The 11,276-nt window shown below is 43.6% G+C and overlaps 1 protein-coding gene across 1 annotated transcript; it reads right to left on the bottom strand.

The window, feature by feature from the left end:
- Window positions 1-499: 499 nt before the first annotated feature.
- On the bottom strand, window positions 500-2,311 carry CCL20 (C-C motif chemokine ligand 20). The gene is made up of 4 exons (XM_054283039.1): window positions 2,230-2,311; window positions 1,881-1,995; window positions 1,084-1,161; window positions 500-910 (listed from the first exon to the last, which is right to left on the bottom strand). The coding sequence occupies exons 1-4, from the start codon at window positions 2,309-2,311 to the stop codon at window positions 883-885; spliced, it is 303 nt and encodes a 100-aa protein (XP_054139014.1). The 3' UTR covers window positions 500-882.
- Window positions 2,312-11,276: the final 8,965 nt, after the last annotated feature.

Here is an 11,276-nt window from a genome sequence, read left to right as displayed (position 1 = left end):
AAAGCCCTTTATGTTGAGAGCAGACTGTTAGCACAATGAATCCTCCTGGTGGATAAGCTAGAGAAGCTTGCCCAGTAACAACGTGTAAGGCTCCTCCTGAATAAATAGAGAAACTGGCAAAAGGAGTTCTCTCAAGTCTGATTGAGATGAAGCTAAGTCCTCATGGCAAACAAAACTCGATATATAGCAGCTGGCTGGGGCTGAGGAAGGAATTACCTCCTGTGGAGGTCATGGCTACCCCTAGGGCAAGCAAAGTGAGTAAGGTGGAAAGTGGTTGTAACAGGTGTCAACACACCTGTGCAATTGTTTCAGCTGAAGTCTCTTAACAAAGCAATTAATTTCAAGGGCAAGTCATGTTTTCAGTTAAAAAGAAATAAACATATCACAGAGAGTGCTGATTTTAACATTTAATTTTTTTAATCTCCAGTTACCATTTTTTTCTACAAACAGACTTTGTTTAACAATAATTCAAGAGGTATTATAATGCTAACTACAGCTTAAAGGAAACATTTTGTCACAAGACAATAACAAAATAAACATAATAAATAACCTGCTTTACATATGCTGAAGAAAACAAAACCAACATGCAATAAACTTAATACAATTCACACTCTGTACAACAGCTCAAGGTAGACCTTACTAAACAGCACTCATGTCCTATCAGTAACATACACATATTAGTAAAAATAGAAACTTCAACAAAATGCTTAACTCAAGCAAACCAGCGATGCAATATGAATCAACTCAAGAAGTTCATGGTTCCAAAGAAGCCAGAGTTGGCAGTGGGTGAGCACACAGCAGTGTACAAACCACCTCAGCCAGAAGCCTCTGCCTAGTTCTTCTTCAGCCACGTCTGTGTTTAGCTCCTTGCTGGAAACTGCGTCAGGCTGACATCCTCCTGAGCCTGTGGCTGTTAAAAGGAAGAGAGAACACACATAAATAATGACCTCAATTACAGTTTTCTCTTCTCCCCTGAGAGAACAGCTCAGGTGGAAGAAGGGGCATGTATCATGACTGTCTCTGAGAGGACTCCAGAAAGGAGTAGCTAAGTCTGACAGAAGATGGAAAGAGATGGATTCCTACCTCAGGAAAAGGAGATGTTTCTTCACCCAGCCTTCCTTAGGATTTACACAGGCATTCAGCCCACTGGCAGTGTGGAAACTGGAAAAGAAATAATGATAAAGAAATCAGAAATCCCTGCCAAACAGTGCTGTGTGGAGTACAGTTACTCTATATAATGACCAATAGAAACTGCTTTTGTAAACACCAGCTAGACACGGATGCTCCAAATCCCTCCAATATTATATGAAGAAAAAGAAAGTTAAATGTAATAGCTACTTCAGTCTCAGGGATCAATTTTGCACCATAAAATGTTGTTCAAGTTATTTGGTCTGTTTAGGCAAAGACCTTTGCTGGATGCTAGAAACAGCTGGTAAAATTGAGAATAGGTGCTGTCAAGCTAAGGTGACAGATCAACATCTAGGCCAAAACCTTGTAAGTAAAACATCTGATCCCTGTGAATTAGAAGAAATATTGTCACTTATGTATCTGTTTACAGGTTTTGGCAAGGGAGCACTCTGTGTTGGCCAGAATAGCCCTTAGCTGGAGACAAAACCTGTCCTTGTTTGCACAGCTGATTTCTAAAGAGTCAGATTTATTATTTACATTGTATGACTATCCCTTGGGTTAGCAGTCCGTATCAGCTAGAGGTTGTGGGTTTTGTTTACAGGTGTGATATACAATTTCTTCAGTTAATTTAACTTTTTGAAAAGGCAGGAAAAATCTCTCTTATAACATTCAAATCCTTGGTTTAGCCCAAACAGACATCCCAAGATTAATACATGTCAGAAAATACTGCAGAGATTCAGAAAGTAACTTACATGATGGCAGGGATGTCGCAGACCTCACTGGGGAGCTGTTCAGTGTAACCCTTCAGGACCCACTTAGGCAGACGCACTTTGGTGTAGGACAGGCAGCAATCCTGGTTGCTTTGTGCTGGAATGAAGAACAACAACAAGGTAAATAAACTCCATTTGGCCCTGCTGTTTAGGTCACTCTCTGCTCAACCCCAGCCATCCAGCTCACCCATGACAGAAGAGGGGGATGAGACAGGAGACAGCACACTTTGCTGAAACCATTCCCTTCCAGCTCAGCCCCTCACTGCTGCCAGCTGTGAGCTGCAGCAGGAGCAGGAGCCCTCCCCAGAGCAGAGCTCCCGAGGTCACTCACCTTCCGAGGTGCCGCACAGGAGCAGCGCCAGGAGCCCCAGCAGGGACACCGGGACCATGCTCTTGCTGCTGCGGCCACTCATTCCCTCTGCACACACAGCTGTGCTCCAGCGAGTGCCTGGCTGTGCCTGCTGCTCCTGCCAGCCCTGCCGCACCTCCACCTGCTTATAAAGCAGGAGCCCGGGAATTCACCCACGGGCGGGTTCCACTGTCATCAGCGGGTTTCCCCACGGCGAATTCCATCTCGCCCGATTTGGCCCCGGCTCTCCTTCCGGGTGCTACAAACGGAGATAACAGTGTGCTGGGGAATATTCTAATGGTGTTTTTTAACCAAGTCACTTAAAAGATTCGGTCTGAAAGAAAAGGAAATAAAAGGCTGTGAGGTAATGGTTCTGTGGGTGAAGCGTGTATAGTTTTAGGGGTAGGAGTGTGGGTTGTGAAATGAGGAAAGTCAATGTAGGTAACTTTAAATATTACCTACAGAAACTGTGTGTCTGCTGTGCTCTAGTTTAATGAACTCAGCCTGGGAGCAGGGGCAGGTGGGCTGAGCCAGCCAGATTCATTTCAGTGTGCCAAGGAGCTGGGTCACAAGCTGCACCAACACCAAAGTGCTACATTAATATTTCCTGGTTGGCCCACACCGTAACATCGGACTTTCCAGATTACTGTTTCTGAGCTCTGGACTGTAGTATTGGCAGGGACACACGAGCAGCATTGAGTATTCATGGAAATGGGGTTTTCTCGTTTCCTTAACCATATATTCCTTGCCATGACTTCCTGCCAGCTTGTTACATGTCTGAACTATTTCATCTGCAACAGAGTGAGCTTAAAAGAAACTTGAAATGGGGCCTATATTCTCCAAATCTGTGTTTTCTAGAATGCATTCATGTGCTTCATAAACAATAGCTGTAGTTTGTTGCTTTCCCAAACTGTACCAGAGTATTGTAACTCCTGAACATTCAACAAAAATACACTCAATCTTACAATTGCCTCGCACAGCTCTAGAGAAACCACCAGGGAGAGGCTCTGTCACCACTCCAAGTACATTGTTGGAGCCACTACTCAAGGATGGAACTTTCCCATGCTGTTCAGGGATCTTTGTGAAACTACTGTGATGGCTGCAGGCCATGTCCTGCCAGCCAGTGCTCACAGGAGCTGCTGCCAGCTCCAGGTGCTTATAGAGTAACCTGAGCTTAAGTGTTTAAGCTCTCTCTCAAGGTAGAGTCAATGGACAGTCATGGGCAGTGCATAATTACATGCCTTCTATGCTTCACAGGGTGCCAGTACCTCTCTCAAAGGGTGATTTGTATAAATAGAAATAGCTTGAACTCTAGAACAGACTGTTATTCAGAGAAATTAATTTCTCTATGTAGTAGTGAGAATTGAGGGAATTTCATATGAAATTTCATATACATGAGCAACCTTGAAGTGTGCATGGCATCACATATACTGGACATGCTTCTCTGCAGAGCCACAGCAACTGGCCAAAGGATGGGGAGGAGGCAACAAAGAACCCATGCCCTAATGAATGCAGCTTTTTGTGACTGTTTTATGGATCATAGTGAAATACTCTCAGTATGCAGCTGTCTCTGCCCTGCTTTAAAGACTGTCAGCATTAGGCAATGCCTGAAACTAGCTGACTAGAATGGTAGATTTTTTCTTTTACATACAGGTTTCATGGATCCCAAGTCTATTATACCTATGCCCAGCTTTGGCATTTCATATACCATTCCCTAGGCCATGCTGTTATCCATATGGAGGTGGCCTTGCACCTCATGCCTTCCTACAGCTCTACTTCTTCTTCACTGAGTGCTTCTTGGACAGAATCTTCTCATCTGAGCTTTGACACTTCTACCTAAGCCCCAGCAGTTTGGATACCAGGGCAACGACACTCCTCAGACAGCACTCACCCCATAGTCCTGCCCTCAGGCAGTTCCATCACAGCTGTGGTTCCCACAACTGACCCGTCCTGGCTTAAGGCATTTTCCATCATACCAGTAGTTCCCACAACTGAGCGTGGCTGGCCATGTGCCTTGTCACAGCTGGACACGTGCTCATTTTAAAAGGTGTTCCTTTTATCTCATTTTTTGTTTGATTTAGGAAATTAGGTTAAGATTTAGATTTGGAACAACAGCCACAAGGAGGGCCCCAACTTCAGGAGCGCTGTCATTTTGTTTGTACTTGGTGTATACAAAGTACCTTCAGTTTATTTGCACAAAGTAGTTAAAACAATCCAAAAAGGTTTAATGCAAACAGCTGAAGAAAGTTCTGCTGGTTGTGATATGACACATAACTGTGTCTTATCAGTCTTTACCTTCACAAACCCCTAATGGAAACAGAAGGCAAAAAATACATAAAAACAAGGAGGTGCTTATATTTGTTTTTCTTTATTCCCTGGGAGTGAGGGGACAGTTACTGTTGTCCACCCTGACCCAACCAAACTTTCAACTTGGTTTCCTTTGGCACCTGTGTGACCAAGTGAGGCCATGTGGGCTGGCCAGGGACTGCCACACAGCCAAGAGATGAGGCTGCCAGGCCCCAGGGTGGCCAGTGGCACCTCCAAACCTGTTCCTGGCTCAGTTGCAGGTGCCATATAAATGTGTTCAGTGTCTTAACACTACTGCAGTTCAAAAGCTACACCTTGAGGGGGCCACCAGGTCAAGGGAAGCCATCGTTTCTCTGCCCTGGGGCCTGTGTAGGGAGGTCTCCTCAGAGGGCACAGCCAAAGCATGACAGGTATCAGCCACAAGCTGTGAAAAGAGAAACTCCCATCAGACATAGAGAAGCCACAGCAAGGGAATGAGGCACTGGGACAGGTTGCCCAGGATGGGAAAGCCTTGTTTGAACAGCCCTGCAGATACTCAAGCTGGATGTGGTCTTTCCCTGAACATGATCTTAAACTTGGGTTCCTTCCCAAGCCACAATCACCCCTAAATTATTTTTCTGGGTTTTTCACATTTAGCTGTTTGTTTCTTATTTTAGTTCCCTGACTTATTTTTCTTCCTGATTTGACTTTGCTGTAAGCTTCTCAGCTTCCCTTCCTCCTGTTGTCCATCCTCAGATCCCCTCACAATAACTGCACACACAGTAAGGCAGAGCAGCAAAACACAGACTGACAGTGTTCATCCTCTCCTAAGCTTCCTCTCCCGTTGTTCCAGGGGCCAGAGAAAGCAGGCTCAAACCCCTCCTGTGTGTCTAACAGCAAAGACAGCCTAGGTGCCAGTGCTACAGTCAGACCTGTGGAAGAAATGCATTAGGGAAAACTGAGCCTTTTCCCAAGTAATACTGGGGAACTGACAGTTCTGAGAAGCTTGGGGATGTTAAAGAGGAGAGCTGGGGCGTCAAACTGCTCTCAGACACCATCTGCAAAGCTACAGCCAGAGGCAACTTTCTCTGGTCACCAAGCTGCTGCATCCTGATAATAAACTTCCTCTTTCATATCCCAAAGAACTTTTACTCACAGAAATATTTGCTGAAAGTCTGAAGTGCTGAAGAGGGCTTAATAGTTCAACCTTGATAAACACCTCCATACAGGGCAAAAAATTTGTTGGGGAGGGGATGGGTTTACCACATCATTCTCCTCATTACAGAAAAGCACAGGAGCAGTCTGCCTGGTTTTCATGCAAGGGTTAAAATACTTCCTGGACTTTTGAAGAGAAAGACAGAGAAGGAATTTTATAATCATTAACCATTTGATTATTGTCACTTTATGGGCTTAGGTCTGACATTAAAGATGAAAGACTAAAATAAAGAACTTGAATGTCAGCCACTGTTAGTATCTTTACCTGTGCCCTACAATAAGATGAGAAACATACTGCCAGTTGTTAATGAGCTAGCAGATAACAAGTTTCCATGTTTTTCATCCTCACAAAGAGATATTGTTTTATTGCTTATTAGTACCTTTTCTGAATTGATGTAAATAAAACTGTACAGCAATACTGCTGATCATCCAGGAAACCCAGAACCAGATGGGGGAAATTCCCTTCTGTAATTTCCAGAGGTTTAGGGCTCCTTTGATAAAGCAAAGTGCATGAGAAGGCAGTAGCCGGAAGGAATGTGGCCAAATACAGGGATTTAATCATTGCATAATCTCTGATGAGTAAATGCATAATAAGCACCGAGCACAAAAGTTCCAGAGGTAGCTTGCTCAATATCTCTGGAGCTGTAGAGGCTGTGATGCAACCCAGTGATTTCAGGCAATTCAGTACCTGCATGACTGACAAAAGTTATCTGAGGAAGAAGCCAATTTTCACTAATTAGAGGTTGCACTTCGTATGTTACAGATCTAGAAATACCATTGAATGACATTGCTTTGATGCAATTATGGACAAGATCTGCGCCTGTTGGGAGAAATTAACTTCCCATCTATCGAAAGTGCAGGTTATGAGCAGACCTGGTGCACCTGACATGAGCATCCTGGCAGCATCCCAGCACTGCTGATTGCCTCCTGCTACCTACATGCAGAAGCTAAATATCTAATGTTCTGAAGGAAGATTTCTCCCTGCAAAGTTAACTCTCCTCTGTCTACAGTCCCTTGGGGTAGCCGACCACCTTTTCACAGAAAGGGACCTCTCAAATGTGATGGCAAAGCCTATAACTGGAAAGAACAATGAAAAAAAGTCTTCATTGGATTTGTGTGGCAGGGTTTTGGGTAGGCACAGGGTTTTGGGTAGGCACTGGTGGTGGATTCTCTGCTAGAATCTTCTCCCATGTCTGGCAGAGCCAATGCCAGCTGGCTCCAAGGAAGGGCTCCGTGGACAAGGTTGAGCCCATCACTGACAGTGGTATCATCTGTGGGATAATGTATTTAGGAAGGGGAAAAAACCCTGTGCAACTGCAGTCAGAGAAAAGAATGAGTATATGGGGGATAGATGTTTGAAACCACTCTGCAGACCCCAAGTGCAGTGCAGAAGGAGGGGCAGGACCACGCCAGGTGGAGCCAAAATCCACAGCCTGAATGCAAAAATGCCTTCTGATACCGATAAAATGAGGGCTTGCACTTTAAAAATGTTTAATTCGGAAAGAGGAGCAAAAGATACTGTGCCTTGGCAATTATCAAAGAGAAATATGTGACATTTTCTGAATCTTGAAAGTAAAATACAAGAACAGAAGTAGGGAGAAAGAAAATCTGTGACTTAAATTTTTCATTAAAATGCAGTTTTAGGTTGGCTGAAACTGTTCATTAATTCAATTGAAACATGGTTTTGTATAAAATTAGAAGAGAACTATTAAGAAAATAGGAAGCTGCTTTTTTTGTGTTCTGTTTGCTTCCTCAGGAAGACCTAAGACAAATAATCCAAGCCTTATAAAGAAAAGAGAATAAAGAACTAAACAACATGAAGTAGTAATTTTTAAGTCAACCAAGAGAAATCGTGAAGGTTTTACTAAGTCCTACTTGACATACAGAATATGTGATTACTTGGACTACTCAGTACATTGTGAACACAGCCAGCGTTTTGTCATGTGTTACTGGAAGACCAGCTTAAAAATACCCAGCAATACCTGCTTATTTGGGATTGCCACACAAAAACCAATCAAGACTGTTTTGAATAGCTGTTAGTTAACAGTGGAGTGGCTGTGTCATGAGAGCTGGCAGAGCAGCTGTGGACACAGGCCCTCTCAAGACAAGAGCTGCAATCACTGCAGCTTTTCACCACTACAGGGTTGCGTTATAGGGACTTTCCTGTGAGGAGCTTTAAACCACAGTTGCCCAAACCAACTGCCTGGACTTCCCTCTTTCCAAGAGGCCTGCTCTTTTCCCAAGGAAACCACACCACCACATCCCTGCCATCCTGACTCTTACGGGTTATTTGCATAACACAACTGAGATCACTGACTCTCTCACCCTCCTATAGCCCTTTTCTGGACCTTGGTTATCACCCCCTGATTTCTGCAAGAGGCATTTGGAGGCCCTAGAAAGGGCAGCTTTGCTCTAGCTCCTGTGAAGGAAACCATCTGCCAGGCTAATTTTTCCTCTTTTTCTGCAGGGTTCTCTTGGCTGCTTCAAGCATTCTCTTGTTTGTCCCCGTTTTCAGAGTCTTTCTTGCTTACTGCCAGTCCAGACAACTGCAGCCAGCCCCAGAAGTGCCCTGTTGGTTGGCTCTTGGCTAGGGCTCTGAGGGTGGTGCAGTCCACTCAAGCCTGCTCACAGTCATCAGGGCTCCTGTAAACAAGGCAAGAACCAGAGACAGAAAAACTGTTTTAAGCCAGAAGAGATTTTAAGTCAAGCAGTCTGGGCTTGACAGAAATCTGCTATTCCAAAGTGACCTGTGTTTTACAAGAACATCTCCTCAAGTAAGTAGGCTCAGCCTTCCTCAGATCACAGACTGGTCCTTTTTCTATTTGTGTTTGTACCTGACCTAGGCCATAGAGGCATATGGCAACCAGGGCCGGAGCTCCAGGGTATAACATACACTGTAACTGCTTTGCCTTTGAAAGAACTCACAGGAAGGTGAAGGAACATGGAGAAAAACTTGGACCACATTAAAAAAAATATTCTTCATGAGAGGGATAAAAAACCTAACACACTGTTAGTGAAAAAAGCCAAACAAAACGAAAACCCCTAAAGACTTTAATAACTCTATGATCAAAATTCTTTGGAGCTGGCAAGAAATCAGGGTATTAGAAGAACTCAGGACATTTTAAGTGAAAGAATTCTTACATTTAAGCAAACACTAGCAGCATAATGGACCTATTTTAAGTCTGTTTCAGTTGTCAATAGAGGTTTAGCATTAAATGAAGCAGCCAGCTTGTTATGACCACTTATGAAAATGTGACAAATGCTCTTCCAGCAGGACTTTACACTACTTGGGCTGTTGCAATGATTCAGAGTCTCCCATGGTGTCTGTAATGAGATGAACCTTGAGGTTAAAGAAATATAGAGAGGATATGCTGAGCTGAATGAAACTTCCTACACACAGAGGTTGTGCAAACATAAATTTGCATCTCTGAAATGAGATATCAGTCTGTGACAGCAGGACAATATTTGCCACTAGTGGGAGGCCTGTGGAATAAGTCTACAGGGGAACACACCCTGGAAAGTGCTCTTTCAACATGGAAAGTGCCTTAGAAATCCCTCCAGGTTTTTCCTCTCATTTATCTTTGGCAAACCACAGTGAGTGAGCATTAGCATTAGTCACTACAAGTATTAACCATTTCAAATGAGATTTCTCTGACGTATATATCACTTCCCTTTTGTTAATTAACTGGAGATTTTAAAAGTGTGCAATCCAAAAAAGACTAAAGCACAGGTATTGAATTGGATTGTATGGCATTGTTACAAAGACTACAAATAAGATGTTAAAGTCACCAGGCCAAATCATCAAGGAGCAAACTTGGAGATAGGGGAGATTTTTTTGGTGCTGGGATAAGCATCCTACATACATCTATTTCTAACTGTAGTTAGAAATTCTAAACATGAAGCTTAATAGAGTCTTTCATATTCTTTCTCATCTCTTAAAAGCAATGCTTTTTTGTTTATTTTTTGTTACTACGTGTCACTTTTTTCTCACCAGAATCATCTTTCCCCACTTCATTGAGAAACAAAACACTGCTGTTCTTCCTTTAAACCCTGATGGCTCCTATGCCATTAGAAGAGCTGACAGACAGTGTAGGGGACAGAGGGACACCAGAGCCCAGTGCACTCAGCCACAGTCAGCACTAGGACAAAAGTCAGCTGCAAACCTACAGCAGTGACCTCATAATATTTAATTAGAAAGGAAAATCCTTAGAGAGTTCCACTGACAAAAGAGTGGTCCCTGTCCTCCACTGATGATCCAGAAGGAAAATATAAGGAAAACTAAATGACCTACTTAAGGTATAACCTGTTCTTCTGTAGATCTTTCTGTTCTGCTGTCATTGAATGAAACACAAAAGTTTCCTCCACCTTCCAACACCTGACTGCTTTGCATGCCTCAGCTGGGAGAGCAGAGTGTGCTTTGTGCCAGTAAGAGGGAGAAAGTAAAAGCTTGTTCAATCAACCCAGTCCTCAGATAACCAAACCTAGTCCTCAGAGAGTGAGAAACACCTTTATCTGGAAACCTCCCAAGATCTGGGAGAGATTTTTGCAAGAGGCACAGAGCAAATCAGAGAGCTGCAATGCAGGGCACTGCCATGCAAATAAGGATGCCTGTAAAGCCTTGGCAATGCTTCCAAAGGGACACCCACTGCAATCAGGTGCTCCTTGCTCAGCCTCTCACAACTACATCAGTGATCTCTCACCTAGAGTGAATTCAGCATCTAACCTGTAACCAAAAGGAGACAAACCAGCCAGTGACCTATATTGCAGAAAGGTAATGCAACCTAACTTTCCCTGGCCAGTAAAAGGAGATTAAGAAGGTAAATGCCTTAAAACCAGCATTTGCTCAGACTTCTTTGTTTACAAAAGGTACATAAAGCATGGCCAAAGTAGGTTCAACCAGTCTTTATAAACTCATCACAGGACTTCTGTGTGCTCCATACCATGTTGGTAGCACATTATAACAAGAGGTCCAGGTCTTGTTGGTGCCCAAGTGTGCCAACACAAAAATGCTGCCTGTAAGAAAAAAGAATTAAACCCCCTCAAAATGTCTCAGGGTGATGATTAATGGCACAGCTGTTTGTTCCAGCTCCTGCCCTGCTACCAGCAGCCACTACCCTGGCATGGTGCCAGTGGCAATGGGCACTCCAGTGACAAGAGTTAAGAAGAGTGAATAGGTAAAAAGGGTAGGCATTATCCTTAGGTAAGGTACAGCATAGTAAAAAATAGCCTTATAGCATTACTTTTTAATAAGGAAGCAGCTGTAAGTGTACATTTAAACCAAGTACCTGTGACGTTAGTTTGAATGTATTTCCTAACCTACCCCTTGGAGTAATGCCCTTAGTACCTTCTATCTAAATATTCCAGTTCAAGCTTTGCATATTCATTTTTGTGTCTCAGATCAAAATCACCTGAGCCCAGGATGTGAATGTCTTGCTACGTCAGGAACCTGGGGCAAGATTCAGCTGAGACACAAGTCATGGAAACACTCACCCACACACTGTGGGATTCAGGGCCAGCCTGCAGAGAGC

Source organism: Melozone crissalis, unplaced genomic scaffold (genome assembly GCF_028551555.1).
Source record: "Melozone crissalis strain CALT ecotype California unplaced genomic scaffold, PUWL_Pcris_2 ptg000034l_1, whole genome shotgun sequence".
Classification (NCBI taxonomy): Eukaryota; Metazoa; Chordata; class Aves; order Passeriformes; family Passerellidae; genus Melozone; species Melozone crissalis.
The sequence above is the reverse complement of the archived record's forward strand: the minus strand, read 5'-3'. Positions and strand labels throughout refer to the sequence as shown.

Excerpts from the sequence above, each read along its gene's own strand:
- CCL20 (XM_054283039.1), bottom strand. The coding sequence starts at position 2,311 with ATGAGTGGCCGCAGCAGCAAGAGCATGGTCCCGGTGTCCCTGCTGGGG. Across the intron at positions 1,996-2,229 it reads CCTGTGCGGCACCTCGGAAG|CACAAAGCAACCAGGATTGC; the intron begins GTGAGTGACCTC and ends TCTTCATTCCAG. Across the intron at positions 1,162-1,880 it reads TGCGACATCCCTGCCATCAT|TTTCCACACTGCCAGTGGGC; the intron begins GTAAGTTACTTT and ends TTTCTTTTCCAG.